This window comes from Numenius arquata, chromosome 4 (assembly GCF_964106895.1).
Source record: "Numenius arquata chromosome 4, bNumArq3.hap1.1, whole genome shotgun sequence".
In the NCBI taxonomy this organism is placed as follows: Eukaryota; Metazoa; Chordata; class Aves; order Charadriiformes; family Scolopacidae; genus Numenius; species Numenius arquata.
The window spans coordinates 70,570,613-70,594,214 of record NC_133579.1 but is presented as its reverse complement, the minus strand read 5'-3'; the positions used below and the strand labels follow the sequence as shown (position 1 = coordinate 70,594,214).

Here is a 23,602-nt window from a genome sequence, read left to right as displayed (position 1 = left end):
AGTATTTTCTCCCTTCAAGGACTCCAGGAGAATTTCTTTATTATCACCTCACTTAATAGCAGTGAATAGGAGTAGTGCTGAATATTAGATATTGCTAAAAAACACTGCCTGAAAAATGGCCATGAACAGTTGCAGGTAGTTCAGGTTGAGTTCAGGTAGCTGAATTAGCCTCATCCGTAGAGGAAAGATCAAACTGAGGAAACAAAGAGCATCAGGCTGTTAACTGGAGATCAGAAATATTTCTGCTAACTGTAGCTTGACGTTGGTACCTAGAAAACAACTTTTCTTCAGTGTTTTTACTGTATCCTGGTGCTATGTGCCATACATTAAAAATTCCATGTTGAAGTTAATTGGATTAACAGAGTGAGTTTTGTCATTTACCTTCCACTCTAAGTATGTATCCAATATGCTGCTGTAAGCATATACTAGTGTATACCAATACAAACACTAGGGTGATACATAAATTACAACAACAGTCTGTGCTGGATGAAAGATTCGACGTTGTTCTGTAGGCAGGTACTTTTCTATCCACCTTTCAAGAACTGGAACAAAACACGCCTTAACTTTTCAACATGGACTGATCACAAATGGTTCAGTCATATCCAGACTGGATGGGCTTTTATGTATGTTTCTTTTTTATTTATACTGACCTAGCTCTAGATCTTCACGGTTATGTGTTTGTTTTTTTTTCTGATAACAGGTGGAATCTGAAGATTTCTGGTCTTTATCCAGCTGTAGAATGTATTTGCTTCTGCTGACATAGCCTGATTTGCAATTCTCTCTATTAGAAAGGAGTCTGTAATTAAGGCAGTATTTTTGAAGCCAGCCCAGGTCTAGAGGTAGGTGATGGTAGCAGGAGAAGGCCTTACACTAGCAGGTCCTTTGGATCCCTGAACAGCTTGCAAGCTCCTCCTCTTCAGCAGAAACCTGTGGAGAATTTCTTCCACAATGCAGCTGGAATGCAAGAGGAGGAAAAAATGCTAGACCCAAGGCAAACTGTTACTCCAGCAGTAGTACCTGAGAACTCTACTAAGCGGTGCCTAGTGAGGTTTCATGAATGTCTCTCTCCCACCTGTTAATCAGCTTCCCTGCACCAGCTTTCCCCCACAAAATCAGGAGGAACCCCAGTGAAACCAAGGCCATGGGTTGGCACCACCCAGGGCAGTCACAGAGCAGAGGCTGGTTCGTGGTCTCTCCAGCAGATATCTGGAACTCGTATCCTGAAAGGTCCCTCCCTCCTGTTGTTTGTAGGTGGTACCTGTCACCGAGGCAGCTGTGGCAGCAGAGGATGGTGCGGCTGTGACAACAGGAGCTGGTAATGGCGCTGCCGCCACCGAGCAGGAGGGTGTTGCTGAAGGTGACAAAGCTCAGGGAGAAGAAAAGGAGGCTGATGTTTCTCAGGTAAGTCACGTCGGTGCACAGTAGAGTGTGTTAGAGGAATTGGGATAGATTCAGCAGCCCGAAAGAGGCAAGACTGCTGCAGCTCTGTGCCCCCAGGTCCCACCAGCAGCAAGGCAGAGGGTCTCCTGGGATAGCCCTGGGAGGGGCACACACAGAGTTTCTCTTCTTCTGAGTCCTTAATTTGGGTTGCGCCTGCCTTTGTGCCCCTGTGCTCCCCTGGGCTTGTGGAGATGGGACTTGATAGGCTGGTGGCTCCTGCGATGGGCCAGGGAGCAGTATGGGCAGGGTGGTGTTTGTGCTTCCCCTCCTTCTGTTGTCTCTTTGTGCTCCTCTGTGGAGATAAGCTTTATCATATAACCTAACAGGGCTTTCTGGAGAAACAGGCAGAGAAAGCAATGGATTTTTCTTGTGTCATGGCACCATGTCCTATCCAATAGCATTACTTTGTTTTATGTAAATCACGGTGGTCAAGCGATGTACCTGTATCTGGCCTGCTGCCTTTTCTTCTGCAACCTCTGAGGAGCTGCGGAGCAGCTAAGAGAGCAAACCCTGCAGCTGGGCATCCAATTGCCACCTTCTGTCATTGCACATTGTATTTCTTCTGTGCTCCAGAATAGGATGGTCTGGCAGAGGATTAGTGAACGTGTTCTGTTCAGGTTGGATGTTCCAACAAGTTTCAAGGTTTTTGTCACAGGCTTCGTTATTGGTCAGATGCTACCTACTTAGCCTTTTTGCTTTCTCTGCTTCCAGTTACATTGCTGTAAATCAGGAGAAATCCCCTCAGTCAATCAAAGAAATAGGCCATGTTTCCTTCTTTCATCCCCTTTATATCACTATTATGCTGCTGACTTGAACTCCCAAAGAACTATAGGACACTGACTCCTGGAACTTGTGGCCTTACCCAAACCCCACCCAAAGTTAACCTCAGGGTGGAGGAGAAAGGTCTGTTAATTTTCATGCATGTTGAAAGTGAAACCAAAACTACCTGCAGAGCATTTTTATTATTTACTGCAATGATTTGTGGTAATACGGAAAGTAGAGCTAGGAGGGCCAAGGGGAATGGTGGAAACAGGGGAGGGATTACTCCTTTACATTCTTGCACAAGTACTGTTTTCTGTATTAATGTAAGAATCTACTGTAGAGGAGAAAGAAATCCCCATTCCCAGGTATGCCCTCTGCAATAAACAAACAATTGTGTTTTTCTGCTTGAAATAAAGCACTAAATACTCTTACAGTGCTGTTGTGGTTTGTTTGTGGTTTTTTTCCCCAGGACAAGGCCAGCAGCATCCCTTCAGTAGTAATAGAGCCAGCATCAAACAATGAGGGGGAGGGTGAAGAACACGAAGTTGTCACGAACGAGTCCAAAAATGCTGCAGCAGAGCCGGGCACTCAGGGCAGTGACGCTGCTCCCAGTGAAACTTCCCAAGATGGAAGTAAGCAGAAACCCACTGAAGAAATCCAGGCTGCACCTTCTCAAGATCAGCCTGTTCCAGCAGAAGACGCAGCTTCTGCAATGCCACCCGGCTTTCTCTTTAAGGTCTGCTTTTTCATTCTTCTTTTAGACATCCCTTCAGATCTAGCTTCTGTGGATGTGCAGAAGTGTGTGCAGAAGTCTGTGCAGGTAGTGTGATGATTTCTTGAGGCCAAAAGATGCTTAGTTTAACAGCCAGATACACAAATACACCCAAAAGCAACTTTAACATTTTGTTGTTGCTTCATACATTAAGTCCGAGAAGATTTGTTTTCTGCACACCGTTGTTGCTGTGTGTATCCTTCTGTAGCTGTAACACTCACTGAAGTACAAGAACACCTTCATCTCACCAAATCACTACTGAAAATTAATATATTGAGCGAAACTGCACTGCCACAGAGTTAGTCAGCAATATCGTATGATATATGCTAACAATATATCTGATATATTAACAATATATTTGATGTTTAAGGTCCCTTCCAACCCAAACCATTCTATGATTCTATGAGTATTAAAAAATGGTATTTTTCTGGCCTGAAAATCTACAGTGGAAGTTTTGGTTCTATTGAAACCCATGGGACTTCTACAATTCACATAAATGAAGCTAAAACGTCATTCTGTGACTTTAGTAATACTACAGTTAAAAAACTGTTAGGGTAATCAGACAGAAAAGTTTAATGAGGCATAAGAGAAATCCTCTGCTTGGCTGGCAAGACCCATAGGGTTTCCTGGTTCACAAGGTTCTTTGATGATTCTTCTCACTTCAGAATCACTAAGCAGCAGGAAAGCTCCTTGAGGATGGATGAACTTTACATGCTTCCTATTATAATTTGCATAGTTCAGACTAATTAGTCCCATAGCACCCCTTAAGAATGCCATTCTTCTTGGTCTATTCTTATTGCTTAATATTTTCAGGAAACCTTGAGAATAATATTAAGGTGAGGGTGAACAGTATTGCGCAACTATGACTCAGAGATGCTGACATAGTTCATCTTTTGTTTTTCATCACATTCACTTAGGTCAGACATAAATAAGGAGAAGCAGAATATATGCCTGCCATCTGGTTCTTGATGCCATTTTTTTCTTTCATTATTGCAGAGTTACCATGGAACTGGCTGTGCTTTGAGAAAATTAGAATAACGTCTCTTAAGGAAGTAGAACTGTTTAGTTAAAATGGCCCATACACAATGACATGCTGATCCTGCCAATGCTTTAATAATCACCTCTTTGAAAGACAGATATTTTTGGCATACCTATCTGCCAGTAAATGGGAGCTCTTTCCAGGGCAAACATTAAGTAGGGTTCCCATTACTCACCTCTTTCATCACCTGTTGAAATGGGTGCTCTATGTCCCACTCAAATTTCCGTGGATGTTTATAGCAAGAATAATATCCAGTGGCCACAACAAGAGAATGAGAGTCTGAAATATTAGTTCTTGTGAGTCTTTCCCAATTCTGTGTGCAAAATCCTGCTACCCCTCTCTCAGATCTAGTAATGATAGTGGGGAATGAGAGCTAGTTCCTTACACGGAAGGAATAGGGGTGGCAGGACTTGTCTCAGAGCCAGGACTTATAGGGTGTTGCAGTATCATCTCTCCATGAGATCTTGTGACCTTGGGAAAGGATCTTATGTTTTCTTTTGGTAGTCTTGAGATGACTTACTTAAGCTGCTCCTTCTTCCAAGGTTGTGAACAGAAAACTTTGGCATGAATCAATGTCATAGAATCATAGAATGATTAGAGTTGGAAGAGACCTTAAAGATCATTGAGTTCCAACCCCCTTGTCATGAGTAGGGACACCTCCCACCAGACCAGGTTGCTCAAAGCCCCATCCAGCCTGGTCTTGACCACCTCCAGGGATGGGGCATCCACAGCTTCTCTGGACAACCTGTTCCAGTGTCTCACCACCCTCACAATTAAGAATTTCTTTCTAGTATCTCATCTAAATCCCCCCTCTTTCAGTTCATTACCCCTTGTCCTATGACTGCATTCCCTGATCAAGAGTCCTTCCCTGTCTTTCCTGTAGGCCCCCTTCAGGTACTGGAAGGCCCCTATAAATGTCAATATTAATGATTTGAATGTACCCTCCTATAGCCATATGTTTGCATAGAGAAGGCAGGTTATTCTTTTTTTTTTTTTTTTTTTTTTTTCAATAAAGATTTAACAAAGAATTTTTGGGGGATCATGTCAACATGTTTGCTGTTACTTTTTCAGGTTGAAGTTCTACACGATTTTGAGGCAGCTAACAGCGATGAGCTTAATTTAAAACGAGGAGATATTGTACTAGTAATTCCTTCTGAGACCACGGCTGATCAGGTAAAAACATGTGGTTCTTTCTTTTGTTGACACTTTTCTTTGTCTCAACTTTTTTCTCACAGATTATAGTTAATGGGAATGTGTATTCAAAATGTCATTACTGTTAGAAAACATGAAAATCATTATTTTGTACTTGGTTTCATTTGAGACTAAATGGCATAGTTGGCTACAGCTAAAGTCCCAGGTATATGCTGCTAACAGGATCCAATATCAGCATATTTTCTAGGGCTTTTTTTATGCTATTTTGTAGTGGATTTTGTACAGGCACACATGCACACAGAGACTTAATATGGAAGATGACTTACAAATTGCACATTATGTTGCTATACATCGTTTTGTCTTAATATTGCAGTAGAATTGATTACATGGTTCCTAGATGTTCAGAGCTTTCATATGTGGATTTGGAGAAATAATACAAATTCACCCACAGAGAGCACGGAGACTGCACACAAATTGTGCTGTCCTATAGCCAAAATGTACGGAGGTGCTGCTACGCGTGGTGCACGCCTCTAAAGCTAGCTCTGCCCTCTGGAAGCCTAAACTTGAACTATGCAAGAGTTTAATTTCATTTAAGACATTTCATTTTGTTTTAACAGTGCGTTTCAGGTTGAGTTTTCAAATTCTTTTATTCCATGTGTTAAACTAAATTGCACTGAAGTGCATTGATTTTTGGCCACTGCTTTAAAAGAGAAGACCGTACTGTACACTGTTAGCACCAGCCTCTTCATGGGCATCTGCTGGTGCCAGTAAGTGTTGGTGAAAAGTCTCCCCTTGATTTAGGGTTTGAGAGATGGGGGACTGGATCCCGCCTAGTGAGGCAGCTAAGAGCACTGCTCTGAATGAAGAATATTTCTTGAAATAAGTCTAAATGCTAACACCCTAAGCACATATGAGTGCTGGGGCCTGTATTTGAAATTGTTTTGATGGTTGATGCTGTCCAAAGGTGGGTAATAACCAGTGTTCCTCATCTCAGCTGAACTTTATTTTAATACAAGAGACAGGTAATTGTTTTTTGTGTTTGGTTTTGGGGTGTTTTTTTATTTTTTATTTCAGAAAAAAAGATCTTTTCTTTCAAAGGGCGCTTTGTTCTTTTTATAGGGATAATTTCTGTTATCCTTACTCAAATTATCCTGCATTGTATCTCATGGGCAGTTCAAGTAATTTTGTTATCAGTATTTGCAAAATAGGGCACTGCTGTAAGGATAGCAAAATCTGCTCTCTGTCTTCAGTCTGTTTTTCTTAGGATGTTATGTATTAAATATGCTTTATCTTCACTTGGTGAATCCGTGAAGTATATTCTTGTCTTGTGGTGTGCATCGAAATTCCATTAGCATTAATTGGAGTAAATTGTGTGCAGTGATGGAGAAAATAAACCTTTATGTATTCATGTTTCTGAAACCGTTCTGGTCATATCTTTAGTACTCAGTACATATTTGCCCTTCGTGTTTAACATCACCATAAAGCTTAATCTTTTTGTCTTTTGCCAGGTACTTTGTTGATTCACACAGAGTCTTTTTATCTTTGTTACTCTATTCTCCTTCAAAATTGACCTGTCTAAACCCATAATTCTAATGTCGCTGATAACATCAGCCTGTGTTCCCACTCAAAGCAAACCAGTCCCACCCAGCGGCTTCAATTTTTCCATTAGTCTTGAGCTGAAGTTATTATCCAGTAAAATTGTTAATTCCTTCATACAGTCTACTCTGCCTGTGCTAGAAAGCTGTAGTTCCTCTTTCCTTTCTCTCAGATATTCCACATGCTTCAAAAATGTGTCCCCAGTTACATGCAGCCAGCCAATCACAGAATGTATCTGCTTTAATGATGCATATTTTGGGGCAGAGAGTCAGTACACCACCACATGCAGCCACTGAGCAATCGTTACTTGGTGGTGTACGTGAAAATCCATTCAAATTACTCTATCTCCTCGTGTGCTCTCCGTGCCATAATAATATGGCAGCATTAGAAATTCCCTGTTCATCATGGCTTTGCTCTGGCTCCTCTTCTTAAAAACGTGGAGTTACTGAATTAGTGAGATGAGAATAGGTTGATAATTTTTAAAAAATACCAAACCGATTTTATTTCAGGTAGAATTGGATCACACCTAAGAGAACCCAGCACTTTTCAATAAGAAAACTCTCTTTTGATTGCTTGGACTATTGGTGATTTGTGTGCAATTTTGCATGGTCAAGTTTTGGTTTAAGTTTCCAGGGGGTTTTGGAAAAATAATTGCATATTACCTAAGTTTGAGCTTCTAGATACAAGTAATTCCAGACAGTGCAAGAACTGTTACTTCTTCTGACGGTCGATACGTGAATGAGAGAAAACAACTCTCAGGGGAAAAAATTGGGATTCAAAACTATTTTTTCCCTCATCTATGGTATTGTATAATGTTTCTGGCCCATTGCTATGCTCTCACTTTGCAAGTGTGTCGATATTATTGTGGCAAAATCTCAACAGAGATTTGCACAAATGCAGATCTGGTTTAATAGTGGATGACCTGGAAGCCTTGATTATCCAGTTTTGAGTTCAGCTAGGGGTTAGATGGGCTAAAGGCCGTACAATATGCTCACAGTCACTTGGTCTCACAAAATTGTGGTTTGGCAAAACAGAGAAAATGGCCTGTGCAAAATCAGAGGCTGCTTTTTAACCAAAGGACCAAATCTTTTAGCCACATGGCTCTGAAAGGTCTTCAGGTCTGAAGCTCGTAGCAAGGTCGGGGGGAGACCCGAAGTTTAAAGAGACTGTCTTTTTCCTTGCAGGAGGCTGGCTGGTTGACAGGCATTAAGGAATCCGAGTGGCTTCAATACAGAGATGCAGACAGTTATAAAGGACTTTTCCCAGAGAACTTCACACGCCATCTGGAGTAGTTCTCCTCTCAGGCAGATGAACGCGGTACGAAGCTCAGTCAGTAGGTTTTTAACCTCTTTGAAACACAGGAGCCCACCTTTTTGTAGTTTAAGCTGTTAATGGTTTACAGACTGGTGCCAGACAAAGCTTGTTGAAACATATCAAAATGAGCATGAATGCAAACAGTTAAGCTAGCAATTTCTGAAGCAGTACGTGAAAAAAAAATTCAAATAAAAAAGAAATGTCCTTATTTGTTCACACGTATGTGGCAACAGGTTTGTTTGTGCTTTGTCAGAGCTATGGTGATCCTGTATTTGGTCCTTCCCCATGAAATCTGAAATTAGCCTCCTCAATACCAAAACCTTAACTTCTCTGCACTAAGTGTATTGTATTGAGTTGCACTGCAGAAGATTTAATTAGTTATCCTGTAGTAATGAGGTCAAACTATTATAAGTTTCATGTGTTAAAAAAGAAAATAATTAACTGCTGCAACGTTTTTCAATGTTATTTTTGGACATGCATAATATATATACACACAGGAACTTACATGTGTATATATAAGTGCATATGGATATATATGCATTTTCACGACTTCATGGTAGTTCTTTGACTGTGTAGTACCATCAGTACATGCATTGCTCTTTCACTGTCTGGCATTACAGGAAACGGTTTTGTTCCAAAGCAAAACTAGCTGCTCCGTTGCCAAAACATGATACAGTATCTGTGTTTGTAATGTGAAGTTTTCATTCTGAGATGATGAGTAACATCATGTTCAAAGCTGCTAAACCTTTGAGAAGGCATGGCTCGGTCTCCTCTCCCAGCTGCAGTAGTTACAATGAGATAATCTGGAGAGGGAGCTGTTACGATGCTAATCTATACTTTTTTATTTAATTGGCTGAATAAATTAAAAAAAAAGAAACAGAACTAATCTCTGAAGAGGAAATAAACACAATATATTTTCACTATATGTATTTATGCAGCATACCTTCACAGATCCTTTTAAAATAAGATATATAATGTATCCTGTATCAAAAAGTCATCTGTAACTTATGTTTTCCAGTGCTGTGTCATTAAAAATAAACCTTTGATCCAAAGAAGCTGTTTCATCTGTGGTGCTTTTGAAGTTTTTTAACGCTGAAGTTCATGTAGTTTATAAGTTGTATTAGAGAATATAATCTTTATTTAATATCTCTTTTTCCAAAGAAACACAGCATAACAAGTGCACCATCTAAACTCTTGCTCTCAACCCTAGCGGTGGCTGGAGCTCCAAAAGGTCTGAACCCCAGCTCAGCACATCTCCTAGCCTGCTCCTCCTCTTCCAGACTCTGACCACCAGCTAATATCTGTCCACAAGCACCAAGGGAGCTTGTCTGTGCTTGACCTTCACTCAACTGAAGATTGCTACCTCTTAGTCATTTTTCACTTGTGTGGAAAGAAAGTTCTCCCTGAGCCTGCTGTGTTGTGTTTGCTGGTGCATGGAACCTGTAAATATTTAAGAACATCTATATTTTCCTAGGGATTCAACTATTTTTCACAACGTTTTGCTTAGAGGCTCATTTTGTGTGCAAATAATATCTGTTTCCACTCTGTTTCTAATTTGTCAGATGTCAGTTGAGGAAACGGATTTTTTTGTTGCTCTGCAAGAGGAGGAAAATTGGTTTCTTTCTGTTTTTCAGAATACAGGAACTTTCAAAAGCAAGTCTAATGATAGCTGTGTTTTGTGAAGAAGCTGAATGGCTCAACCGTGGTAGCTGGGATTTTGGCTTTGAAATGCCACAGTAAGCAATCAGAGTCTAAGGAGGTTGCAGGAAAGCTCTTCAGGTTTCTGTTCGTTCCTTGAGCAAGTTTGGCTGTCCGTAGGGATCCAGGGCCAAGAATCTCACCAGGGAAACAACTTTCTTTTGGTTTTGGTGTGTTACAATAAATTCCAGACTCCAGCCCACCACTTTGAGGTAATCACGATAACCTGTTACACCTAATTTATGGTGAGACTCTGATGACCTCCAGGCTACAGTTTCCTGCTTAACCACATCTCAACACTTGCATTTCAGTAATAGCTCCTCTACAGATTGCTGCAACAGACCAGCACTGGACGCTGGAGCCCCAGTTTCCCTGTGGACACCATGTCACCACTTCTTTGACTGGGGCCTACAATCAAGTGAGACCGTCATGTGTGACAGCCGTAACCCCAAGGAAGCAGAGGATGCTGTGATCAGCACAAAGCGTTTCTTTACCCAGTGTTGATTGTGTGCAGTTACCATTATGCCCTCTCGGTGCTAAAAGTACCCCAGTCAAAGTCAACACCCTTGGCCTTGATTCTTCTGACGTCATACTGCTAAGGGGTTTGCAGCAAGCTTGAGGTTGTATATAGATAGGAAAGGTCTCTGGTCTACAGCAAAGAGCTTTCTCGGTTTCTTCTGACTTACTCTTCAGAAATACTTCTTGACTCTACTCTTCTTTATTCCACCTTAGTATAAAGAAAAGTACAATTTCAAAACCCATCAAATGTCTACGTCTCGCTGCAAGGGCTGTCATTGTTCGCTGGCAATAAGATGTACTGATAACATCCCCAAAAGCCATGCTATTTGATGATGCACATGATGCCTGTGTCATTTAAGTGCTGCAGTTTACTGGGGATATGGCATACCATCCTGAGGAGAATTATTAATGTTATATTCTTAAAATGCCTTGCAAAATTTCATATGGTAAGATGATGGATGTTGAAGGAAGGACATTGATGAGTTAGCCAGAATGATAGTTTTCCTAATTTTCCCTTCTAACAGGAAGAGTTAATGAATATAAATGTATTTATCATTTGAGGTTAACAACTCTTTCTCGTATTTGATTTCTTCTTACTATATTTTCATTAGAAAATCACTTATCTCAGACACTTTTATGTCTGCAGGTCCTGAGATGAATAGTATAAAATAAGAGTATTTCTCTGTATCTGTAGAAGCTTATTCCAGGGCAAGCAAGGGAAATTCTTTCCAGTATGTACTGTTGCTACATACCAGTGATGCCTTCCCCCCTGGAGTTATATTAGCCCAGAATTATTTCTCCCTTTTGTCGAATTTTTCTGATTAACACATCACATTGGACTTGGCGAAGTCCTGAATTTCATGCTTTCGGAGTGATTGTAAGACAATAACCCATTGTATCTTGGTTTCTATAAAGACTTATTTGTGCCTGAGACAGCACACACTACTAACCTTGTACAGCAGCTATAATTTCTAATTCTGCATAAAATAAACCCTTGAAAGATTTAGGAACCCAGTCTCCTGATCCCGCAGGCTGATTACGCGTGGAAGTAAGACAAAAGAACTGAAGATGGAGGAACATCTCACGTGAGTGAACGAATATGCTGTGTATTTGCAGCTCATCTATCTGGTTTACAACCTTTCATGGACAATGAAAAATGCGTAAGCTGAATGACACTTCTGTCCCTTTCCTCCTCCTCTCCCCACCTTGCTCTACCTCCCCCAGACCTCACATCTGGGTGCCTCTGTCCCTGCCACAAGAAGAGGGAGGGGAGACTGGGGCTCATGGTCCCACTCAGATTGTGTGGCATTTGATTCCAGGATGCTCTGATTGCTGATGCCCTAATGCCAGAAAGACATGAAACAAATCATAGTCTTATTAAGCTCATGCTCAATGAAAATTTCCAAGTGTCTTGCTGACGCAGGGCAAAAGGCATCCAAAGAAAGTCACCGTGATGGGTAGGTTGGATAAATGGGGTTGGGGAAAGAGCAGCCGCTGGCTGTAGGAACAGTTTACAAGGCTGTCCCCTCTTGCACACCTCTGTGCAGGCAGAGTATGAGCAAGTGTTACAGCTGCAGCAGCCAGAAGTACCACAGTAGCCCCCGAAACACCGCAGTTTGTTGCTTGAAGGACAAAATCAGATTTTATTGTTAGTTTTAAAAACAGACTTCAAAGCTCTGTCTTTCTGTATTTAAAACACTAAGGTGACAGTTGATGAACCACCACCTGATAAGCCAGTCCCGGACTGCAGAAAGTAGTTAGTTCAATTAATTTGGCGAGGTCACATTTCTGAAAGCAGCTCAAAAGAGCATGAGGGTGTTTTTTCCAGCCAGCTGTGATCAGCAGTGTCACTGATGCGCTCTCTGGTGGCGAGACGTTTGCTGCAGACAAGGGGGCTGCAAAGGACTCTCAAGAGAGTCAGTGATGCTACCTGACAGCCACTTTGCCGCTCTCTTAAACTCCAGCTCTTTCTGGAGTACAGAAGTTCTGTTTAATTAGGAACATGAATTTTCAGATGTGGGATGTTCTCAGTCTGGGTTCAGAATTAGAGAGTATGGAGTGGGCTGTGGTTTTGGACTCAGCGGCTCTCTATATGCGTAGATGTAGGGTGAGAAAGTCACTTTTCAGAGGTTCCTCTCTCAGGTCTTTACCCATGTGATTTCAGCTCTGATGCTTGCTTTGTGTGTACCGTGTCTCTGGCAGCATTTTGGACACGTCTGTGTTTCTCTTGTGTGGATGTCTTCACTCTTGAGTTGCTTAATCAGCACAGAAGCATCACAGGAGGAAAACTGCAGCACTTTCCAAACGGTGTCTTCTGTAACCGACAGGAAGACCTCGTAATTAATGTTAATTTGGCAAAGCTGAAGTCACCCCAAAGGGAATTGTGCTGCCTATTCAGATGCTTGATAGCAGTTAAAGGAAACTTTATTGAAAGAAAATACCCAGGCAGTAGTAGAAGTTACCACTCTCTGTGTAACCTGGTTTCAGAGGAGAAAACAGGCTGGGGTCTCTTCTGGTGCTATCAGATCATAGGCTTTGGTGCCAGCCAGGCTAACCCCAGGCCACTAATAGTGCCTCTATGTTTGCCTAGATAGACTTCAGGTTACAATCGGACGAAGAGCATCAAAACACTGGAAAGGTAAGTAGTTATATACTTAAATTATTACATTTCCAAGGTACGTGCTACAAAGGAGAAGGTGAATGTACCCCAGGCTTCCTATACTTCATTTATTTCAGGTAATTATTCATACAAAAGCCAAATTCTCTATATACGTTTTAAAATGTAAACACATTGAGCTGCAATGGAAGGAAGAATCTGGCTGTGTGTCAGTGAATGAAGAAAACATGTAATCTTGAGGAATAAACTGTGGGTTAAGACAAAATTGCCAAATGAGAAGGTCCTACAAAAGTTTCTCTCTCAGTGGCTAAAATTTGAGAGACTCCATACCTGGCCCGGTGCTGTGGCTCCCAAGGTCTCATAGAGATATAAATTAAAGTGGAAGTTGTCCATAGTCATTGGCAGGGATTCAAAACACTGTATTTTAAGGCTATAAGATGTTTTACGGGAGAGGCTGTATAAATGCTGAGGATCTTCAGGTGTCTCCTAGCCCAAGAACGAACATCACACTGTTGTCCACCTAAAAAGCACTCATGAAAGTAAAAGTGGCCGATGCACAAGTGTTTTGCTTAAAAGTTTCAGAGTAATGTAGGAAACCTCAGGGCCCACCCATGCCTGTGGATGCTGTAGAGTGGCGTAGCATCCACACGGCTGCTCAAAGGACACCTGAGGGTTTTACTCCTTTATGTCCAGCAGAGGGTGGTAGATGCTGGAATTTCCATTTGCCAAATTGGCGCTGTCATTTGGATCAATCTTCAGCTATGAGTTTGTTGCATTAAAACCTCTCATTATCTGGCGTTGGCTCATACCTGCAAACTCACGGGGCACATTCAGTGCAATAAGAGCAGCAAAACCAGTTTTCCGTAGGCAGTAACTGGCTACTTCAACCTGCAGGCAAACAAAGAGAGAAAAGTACATTATCAAGCTGCACCGTGAGTTATTACAGCGACATATCCTTGCACCTCGTACACATTAAACCTTGTGCTGTATAGCGAACCAGAGTGGCTACTCGCAGAAAAATCTGCACCAGGTAACAAGTTGCTCAGCAGATTCGGTTCAAAGAGACATCGCTGGGTTAAGAGGATGAAATAATTTTACATGCCACCTCTCCTTAAAATAATTTTATAGTCTATCTGTGTTTAAATAAATAGCAAAATTATTAAAGGGGGGGGGGGGGAGGAATTTTGAAAGAAAGCAAAAAAAAAGGCTTCATTTTCTAGCTTCTTCGCACTAGTTTGACCTTATAAATCCAGTTTCTCTTGTCATTTTCTTACGTGTCTCCTCCTTTCTGCCTCTCTCTGTTCACCTACCCACGGTTTGTCCTGGGTTGCACTGAGATGACCGAAACCCAGCTTGACTTGTGGTCCGTAGGTGTCAGCAGAGTGCTGCAGTATTTGACTTCCAGCCGAAACAGCACCCCTAAATGAATGTTTGGTGTCTTTTAACGTTGGATTGCTCCAAACCAGCAAGCCAGTCCCTTACAGAGAAGTCAGTCCTCAGTTGTCTGACGCTGGCTCTGGAGGCTACAAAAATTCTGTCCAAGCCACGTCTCCCCTAAATGGAGTCCTCGAACCACAGGTAGAGAGCGGAGACACGTAGAGATAACACCAGTAAGTAAAATATTCCACCGTTTTCCTGTACTGCCTGCTCGGTTCAGGTCTGGGAAATAGCACACGAACTCATAGTATTCCTACCTTTTGGTTTGACCCTTTTCTGAGAGGTCTGGGGAGGGGAAAAATGTACTTCCAGGAAATGTGAGGTGAGGGTTCCTAGACAGATCTGATCAACGCAGGGCCTCTGGCCAAATGGAGTTACCTATCCCATGATCGCTTCCCCCGCCCCATCTTTTTCCTGGCATAAGGAAGAGCCCCCGCATGGTTCCCATCGTTCTCATAAGGTTTCCTCTATGAGATGTAGGTGAGTTAAAGCTGGAATGGATGTCTGTAGGAGGCAATGCAGAAGACCAGTAGTGCAGTGTTGGGCATCAGAAGGGAACTGAACGCAGCAGCCTCTTTGTGTGCTTCTTGTCTGGCTTTCAAGGAAACGCAATGCACAGTCTTTATGCTTTGAAAACTGTTTCAGTCTCTCATTTACCAAATGTGAACTATTCTGATATTTTATCTAGGGTCTTTCCTCCCCTTCCAATACCAAACACATAGTAGGGCTCCCTTTCAGTGGAAAGAAGCACCCCTCCTCCTTCACAGGCTTTCACATCATGATGATGTGACCACGTACCCCCCTTCTCAGCCCTGCTGTGTACCGATGTCCCCTTTCTTTTGCTGTTAAAGCCTGAAACTTTCCCATAGGCTTGAAGCAACAGCAGCTGGTGAGTCTCCTTGTTTTCTTATCAGAGGGTTTAGGACTTTGTCTCTCCTCTTGCTTTTTCAGCCCTAGAGTACTCCTTGCCTGGGAGCATACGATGCTGCTGGTCCTTGAAGAGCGGCAGCAGGGGCATGGGAACCTCCTGGGAGCCTCCTCAGCTTGTCTCTTTCCCTGTAAGTACACGTTTCTTTCCATGTTTTTCAGTGTTTTTAAAGGTCCTGTTCATTGTTTATATAGGGCTAAGTGTCTTACGCACTGCAAGGTAACGTTATCTTCCAGAGAGTAAAAATTGCTCTACTGTGCAGAAACAAGGGAACAGAAGAGAAGATTTTGGTCCCCAGTTGGTCGGAGAAGTATGGATGCACAACAAGCTCGTGCAGTGATTTGCCAAGGCATCAGCACAGCCAGGTACTCCTCAGTTAGTCTAAGACACTGGTGTGAGACACTCTGCACCATCAGTGGTGTGCTCCCCAGAGAGAGATTCCCCTCCCGCGAACCCCAGCTGCACAGACCCACCCTAGGGGTGGACATTGCTGCACCAGGCCTAACTGTGGCCTCTCCATCGCTGCTTTCTTTTCACTTCCCAGGTGTGCTGTGGGCCATTAGCCTGGAGCAGGACACTGTTTATAAATCAATCACACAAGGACAGCAACGCTGAGGTCTCTTGCAAGGTGATGGTCAGAGATGACCTGCATCCATCGGCACTGAGTCCTCCCAGGGAAGGCTCCAGAGAAGCAGCTCCACCTCCGTCTCTCAGCCTCTGACCTCACTGAGGGAACAGCCATTTCCATAGAAAAAAAGCTCTGTCTCTACATGAGAAGACACTTGTGTCCTGCTAGGATTTGAGCAGGACAAGGACGGCAGTGGGTGATTCTCCAGTGCTGTGTGGTAGCAAGCACCAAGCCATAAGCCTCTTGCAGTCTGCAAAACCTACCCGCCAGCGATGGTTTGTGGGGCATTTCCTGCCGGGTTTCCTTCCCATCAGCCCTGGCCATTAGGCTCTCCACAGGAACCAATGTAGAGATTCCCTTTCCCTTTCCCTTTCCCTTCCCTGTCTTGTCTCCACTTCCACTTTCCCTTCCCTTCGTCTTGTCTCCACTTCCACTTTCCCTTTACCTTAACCTTCACCTCCCTTCCCTTTTACCTACCTTTGCCCCTGCCTTCCCCTTCCATAGCACTTCCCCCTACTCTTCCCCTTCCCTGCCAATGAGTCGAATGGGCCTGGGCTTTTTCAGCTCCAAAACCACTTTCAAGGACACGCAGCACAAAGGTTACAAGTGGGAACAGGATTTTATTGTCTCTTAATCAAATCTCTTGCAGAGCAGGTGCTCACAAGCACCATCCCAAAACAACAGCTCTCACTCCAGAATAGCCTACGACAGACACAGTCAGATGGGAAAAACCAGCCTTTTATTGAGGACAGACATCAGGTGCGGGTGCCCAGGAGTTGCAGGGGTTCAGCCACTGACAGGAAATCAGCACCTACAACGACAGAGTCAGAAAGCCCTGAGGAAGCCCCAAAGGCAGGAAGAGGCAGGACTTGCCTCCCCTTTCTTTGGGAAACACCCTTGACAAGGAGTTATTTCTAGCCCAGAGGAGAGAGCTGATGTGGACATGGACCAAGGGATGGTTCTGGCCCCTTCTCCCCATGGGAAATGCCCTCAGAGACTGTGCCTGTGTAGAGATGCCCAGGGGTCCTGTGCCAGGCAGCAGGGCTCCATCGGGAGCCCCTGGGGAGCTGCCATGGAGTTCTTTCCAAACCCTGCACAGCACCATCCCTCGCCCTCCCTTGCCAGCGACTTGCACTGACTTGGAGCAGTTCTCAGAGTTGGGAAAGATGGGCAGCAGCAGAGCCTGGTACACACCTGGGCTTCTGCACCTTCTGGACCTTGCCGCTTTGTTTCAGTCCCCCTCTTTTTCCCTCTCTTCCTTCTTTTCTCTTCTTGTCAGCATTCCCTCTCATCTCAACAGGCCTTGTCTCTCTTCTCTTTTCCTTGGGTTTTCCGTTTCCTGGAGGGACCCTGCCAAACTATCCATCCCACAGCGTGGTTAGGTAGATCTAGCAAGGATCAACCGGATGAATCAGCTGTTGATTGAGCCCATGCTGACTCCTTTTACCTTCTTTCCTCTGAAAGGCTCCTTTGTTCTTCGGCGCATCCAGGGCCCAGGGAGTCTTGCATGGTCTCTGGGGCGGTTGGAGGCAAAGCGGCGGGTGCCTAAACCAGAGATGTTGGTGTTAGCAGGTGGCAAGGGACGCCCTGGAGGAGTAAGCCACTGTTGGGCAAATTGCTCCCTTAGCTCTCTGGAGAAGATCCCTTGGGCAGGTTTGCATTAGCCCTTTCTCCCAAGGGCCTCACTGGGGAACACAGTGTTCACAGTGGGGTGTGACACTCAGTTCATTTGGGGGGGCCATTCAGCAGGGAGCCTGCGGTCCCCCTGCAGGCCAAAAAAGGCTTGCCATCTTCATTCTGCTGTGGTTTCTTCTGCCCTCCTGAGACAGAGCTCTGTGCATGTCCCTTTGGTGCAACAGCACCTTCTGCAGTGGCAGGCTTTCCGTCTGAAAGCTATCATTCTGTAGGTCTTTTGTAGGCATTTCCTTTGACCGAGGACATTCCTAACGCATTGGAGAAAGAACCTTTCCCGTTTTATTTACGATGAACCATCCGGGGGATGGACAAGCCCCACCCAAAGCCACAAGAGATCAAATACCAGGAAGAGGCAGAGCAGCTACTTGGGCTCCTCAGGAACTCCTCCTACAGGAGATGCCTTGTCCCAGAGTTTGTGGACCTGCCCTACCTTTGCCCTTTCTGATCCTTCCACTGCATCTACCCCTGCTGCTTTCTGGAGGACAAGCAGAGAGGGTGCTACATCCAGGAAGGCTTTTGCCTGGAGCTCCACCTCTGCATGCCTGCGCGGTCACGTTGCTCTTTCAAAGGCAGCTCTGGGAAGCAAAAGCACATGCAGCAAAAAGTGACTTGTTGGAAGTGGACAACAGGTAAAGCAAAACCCACCCAAAGCCCTAGACCAGCTTTCAGCTCAGGCTGTGACAACCCTCAGTCCCTCCTCATACCTGCGGATGTGTGCGTGGTTGCTGGCGACTCCTCAGCTGAAGGAGTGGAAGGGCTGGCCATCTCTTCCCCAAAGATTTCACAGGGGTTTTCCATCAGGAACTCCACCAGCACCTTCAGCTGCACACATCACAGCCTTGGTTTCAGGGCAGGTGGCTGAAAAGGTGGCAAGCAGCCTTTCCCACCCCTCACCCTTGCCTCCGTGCGGAGGGCTGTGGCTGTGGGGCTGCTCTTCCAGGCAGCCACCCCACACCATCCCACCAGCTTTTGCTCAAGAGAGGAGGCAGCCGGGCACCTCTGAAATGCCAAGCTCTGATGGGCTGGGAAGGCTGCAGCCAGCTGCTCAATACAGCGTACCTTCTCAGTCCCATCCAGCGGGAGCAGGTCCTCCTTGGGTGGGCTGAGCAGGTTTGGCCCAAGGCGGATGGCCAGGTTGCTGCAGCTCATCCTGCTGGTGGAGGCAGTGTGGCCCATGTGCTGCAGGAGGGGGAGCAGCCGCTTCAGGAGGAGGACGTGCTGCTGGCAAGTTCTCAGCCACCCTGAGGGAACAGGAGCACAAGGTTAAGACAGCAGATGTTGCCCAGAGCCGTGGCCAAATCTTTCCCAAGGCAAGTGGGAGCCAGCGGCTGTGTTGTGCAGCTTCCCAGGTGCTCTCAGCCAGGACTCAGGGCTCCTGCTCAACAGACAGGTATCTGCCCACACTTACCTCTTCAGGTCTTCCTCTTCAGCCTTCTTGCTCCTCCTCTCCATGGCTGGCACCCAGTCCTCGTAGGGATCGATGACGAGGAGCTTGGGGGGGGATGCTTTGGAGGAAGCTGTGCAATGCCAAGGGCTCCTGAATCTCCTTGGCTTTTTGATTGTGTTTTTAACAGGGTTTTATTGTATTGTATTGGGTTTTGAATTGTTTCTTGGCCAGTCTTGCCCAAACTTCTTTGTCAGAAGGGAACTCTTATGATTCTCTAAAGGAAGAGCTGTCTCTGCATCTGGAATGTTTCTGGGGATGGGGCATGTACTGTCTTTGATGATCTGTTGCTCTTCTCTGTGCATGGCCAGGGTGGGTCTGGCTTTTTTCAGCCACCCATTCGTTAGCTGAGGCGAGATGTGGCTGAGGACAGCCACCCCCACTGGCTTTCTTATCCTCAGGCTGAAACAATGCCAACTCCAGGCCCCAATAACCTGGGTGGCGCTCCAGGGGAGTCCAAAGAGGCTGGGGCGGTCTGCAGTGGTCTCCAGTAGTCTTCAGCTGTCTCTGGTGTTCTCCGGCGGTCTCCAGTGTTGTCTAGCAGTCTCCGATGGTCTCCGGCATTCTCTGGCGGTGTCTGATGGTCTCCAGTGGTGAGACCGCTGGACACCGCTGGAGACCATAGGAGGCCGCCGGCATCCTGTAGTCTCTGATGGACTCCGGTGGTTTCCGGCGGACTCCAATGGTCTCCAGTGTGAGACCACCAGAGTCCACTGGACACCGCCAGTGTCTAGTCGTCTCTGGTGGTCTCCCATGGTCTCCTGCGGTCTCCGACGGTCTCTGGTGGTCTCCGACGCTCTCCAGCAGTCTCGGCCATCTCCAGCGGACTCCTCCTGGTCCCGCGGGGCTGCCGGCCTGAAGATGGCAGCCCCTCTCCTCGCCTCTTCCCCGTAGCTCTGAAATAGAAATCACAGAATCGTTTAGGTTGCAAAAGAAATTGAAGCTCATGGCATCCAGCTGTTAGCCTGGAACTGGCAAGTCCACCGCTAAACCATCTTCCAAAGGATCACACCTACAGGTCTTTGAAATCCCTCCCAGGATGGTAACTAAAGCCCTTCCCTGGGCAGCCTGTTTTAATGCTTGTCAAGCCTTTCAGTGAAGAACTCTTTCCTAATCTCCCATCTCAACCTCCCCTGGGGCAACCTGGGGCCGTTTCCTCTTGTCCTGTCACTCGTGCCTCGGGAGAAGAGAGCGACAGCCACCTGGATCCAACCTCCTCTCAGGGAGTTGTGGGGAGCGGTAAGGTCTGGTGCTGGTGCTGTGGGGCTGCCGGGCAGAAGAGGGCAGCCCCTCTCCTTTCCTCTTGCCCAGGACTGAGGGCAGAGGAGATGCCCCCCCCTTGATGAGGGGCAGGGGTGACAGGAGGGAAAGCAGGGCTCCTCAGCGGCTTGACAGCCGGCTGATATTCCTGCTGAGTCTGCTGCGTGGCGGTGTGGGTGGCCCACTTACAGTCAGCGTCGGCCGCGGGGCTGGCGCCGCTTGCTGGGCCCTGTCTTTCTGGAGGGTCCCTTGGAGCCGGCGGGGGTCCTGCAGTGCTTTGAGCCCGCTGCTGCTGGAGGCAGCCTGGCCACGGTGGAGGTGTGCCCCGTCAGGCCTGCGGGAGAGGGGTCCACCTCCATCGGCTCCTCTGCCGGTGGATCCACCTCCATGGGCTCTTCCTCGTCCCTTTTCTGGGGTGGGTCGACCTCCATGGGCTCTTCCTTCTCCCTCTTCTGGGGTGGGTCAACCTCCATGGGCTCGACTTGTTGGCCATCACTGCTGCTGCTGGTGGCCTCAGCCCACTTGCGTTTCTGGCGGTGTTTGGGCATCCTCAGGGCTTCCAATGAGCCTCTTCTGGCTGGGCCCACTCAATGTGGGCGCTTGTCCCACCCAATGTGGGCACTGGCCTGCCTTTGCCACCTCCTCCTCTCCCAAGCAGGCTTGGTGCAGGAATCTTTGGCTGCTGAGCGAGCAGTGGGTCAGCCACAGGGGTGCCAGCTTGCCCAACGGCCGGCCGGTGACCGTTGTCACCAACGGACATGGCAGGTGTTGGCAGGGTGGCCCAGGAGGCCCTGCAGGCCCCATGCCGGGTGGCCCTTTGGCTTGCCAGAGAGCAAGGCAGCCCCTAGGGCAGCAGGACTGCCCTCCAGCTCCCCTCCTGTGCCCAGAGGATGCCCAGAAGGTCTGAAGTGGCAGCATCAGAGCAGCTGGCGTGTCCCCTCGTAGTTCTGCCCACATCCTCTAGGTTTTCTCTGCCTGTTCCTGAGCGCTTGTGCCTGATGTTTTCCTGCCATTTGCGCTCTGTCCCTTTGCCAAAGGGCAGAGCACGGCTGTGGAATTGCAGTCCAGGTCTAGAGGTGTGGCCTGGAAAACCCAGTGCCTTTTTTCCCCCATTGCAGTGTCCAGAAGGTGTTGCTTGAAAGCTGAAATCGTGTTCTTCAATCATAAAGCATTCCTTCTTCACAAGTCGCACCTGGAGACAGGACCATCACTGATTTCTCCTATTGATTCTCAAAGCTGATGCTGGGGAATGTATTTGGGTGTAAACTGCAATGAGAAACCTTTCATTGTGGCTGAGACAAATTTAGAGAAATCATCTGCCTTTTTCCCCTGCAGGGCAGAAACAGTCGGCCTAGGGATAGGAAGAGGGTGTTGCCTATTTGTTTGTTCAAGGTGGCTGTGGTTTCACAGCATCCTCTAGCATGTGTGTTGGAGGACAGCAGACTGGATGCATCATCCATTTCATTCCTCTACTACTAAATAGTTTCAACTCACACTGTGCTTTTCATCTCAAAGGATCCCCAGGTGGTCTACAAATGATACCCATGGATTGCTGTACACGGCACTGAACTGCAGCCCCAAGATGTGCCTCCCAATCTATGTTGGTCCTGCCTGGCAGTGGAAGAACATAAATGTACTGTACCTGGAGGGGTCATTTGTGAAAGCCGACTGGTATTTACCTGGCATTTCCTTTTTCTTGGGGACCAGAAAAATTGGAGCACTTGTGTACCATATTTGTGTATTACAGAAAAGAAGAGAAGTCTTACCCAGATTTCTGTGACCTGGCTTGCTGCTGGCCTTCTGTTCAAACTGCCAGCCCTGACTCTTCATTTTGTCTTCGCATGCATAGGGATCATTTGCCGGTCTTTTTCAGGGGATTGCTGTCAGTAATCTGAATCCCATTTGTAAGCATCACTGGGTAAAACAAGTGCAGAGAGAAGTTCACAAACCACATGATGAAACACCAGGAGGAGGAAGAGCTGGGAAGGACTTTTCTGGGAGTGTGTCAACGTTTTGCTGGGTTCATCCTCATCCCTGCTAAATTTGGTGAGATGACAGTGAGAGTGTCTGGGGAAGGAGAGAGCTGCTGAATGCATGATCCTGGGATTCGGTGCTGCTTTCACTATCAATGGCTGTACTTTTACAATCGGTGGGCCCGATTTATCTCCTCTTCTTTCCTTCCTTCTCTCTCTCCTTCTTTCCTCTCTTTCCTTTCCTATTCTTTTCAGGGAAAGTCCAGGGAAAAGGCAGCTGTTGACGAGTGCCTTCTGTCAAGGGATGCCTTTAAGCTGGAGAGATGCCCTGCAGCTCTTGTTTGGTTTGTGTTCTATTCTGTCCTCTGTGTTGCCTTCTGCCCAAAAAAGTTGCCTTTGATACACTGCCATTCTTCATCCTCTTGCTGGGTTTTGGCACAAGTTCACTGGGAACTTCTCTTTTGGAGCCTTCTCTCAGCAAAGGCTGGGCATCAGGATCGCTGATTTCCACCCTGTGAGCAGCTCTTCCTTTGGATGAGCCCAGAACATAACCCTTGGGAGCCTTGGCTTTGTTTCCAATATTTCTGTGTTCCTTTAGCAGGTGTTTCCAAATTTTCTGTAACCTTTTGCCAGCCCTGAGTTTCAGTAAAACCATCTGTAACAGTTCTTGTTGCCTCTCAAGCACAAAAGGCAAAATTGCTGGGGCAGGGCAGCACATGAAGAGAGAGGAGGAGTTTTAGGACAGGTGTCTGAGGAGTGCAGTTTATTGTTTGTGAGCACTCACCTAGGGAAAAGTGAGACCTCTCAAAGCGACAGGGGTCTGTGTGTTTTTCCAAGAGACTTGCTGTGCCCCAGTGAAAATCTGAGGATTCCCTGAGCTCCGCTACAACTGCCTGTCTCACTAGGCTACATTCCATCCATCCCTATAGAAGTTAGAAACAAAGCAAGCCTATATCCCATTTAAATTTGTAGTTGAAATCCAAGTTCAAATAGGTGTGTCATTTCCACGTCATAATGTATCAAATACCTTTAAGATGACAGCGATTCTACTTCCTTGAAGCTGTGAAACCAGGAAAGTTTTTTCTGATTTGTACGAGTGTAATCAGGTCCTGATTTCCCCAAATAATGATGGATACAAGCTTTTGATTGGTGTGGGAGGACGTAGTTGTTTCTTGATTCCTCTGCTTAATGGCAAACTAGTTTTGCAATCATTAACATCATGCAAATGTTAAACTTGCTGCAAAAAAATGGGAAGTGGAAATGTATGTTTGGTTCCCATATCTTCATGGAGTCATCTGTTAATGTGCATGCAGCAATTTAAAGGTGAA

General features: G+C 45.9%; 1 protein-coding gene across 1 annotated transcript in view; it reads left to right on the top strand.

Annotated features, from left to right (window-relative positions):
• Positions 1-8,053, top strand: part of AMPH (amphiphysin) — a 127,523-nt gene extending 119,470 nt beyond the window's left edge. Inside the window, exons 21-24 of the mRNA XM_074146254.1 lie at positions 1,252-1,401; positions 2,672-2,938; positions 5,085-5,186; positions 7,946-8,053. Coding sequence (XP_074002355.1) covers positions 1,252-1,401; positions 2,672-2,938; positions 5,085-5,186; positions 7,946-8,053 — 627 coding nt within the window. The remainder of the gene's footprint in view (positions 1-1,251; positions 1,402-2,671; positions 2,939-5,084; positions 5,187-7,945) is intronic.
• The last annotated feature ends 15,549 nt before the right edge of the window (positions 8,054-23,602 follow it).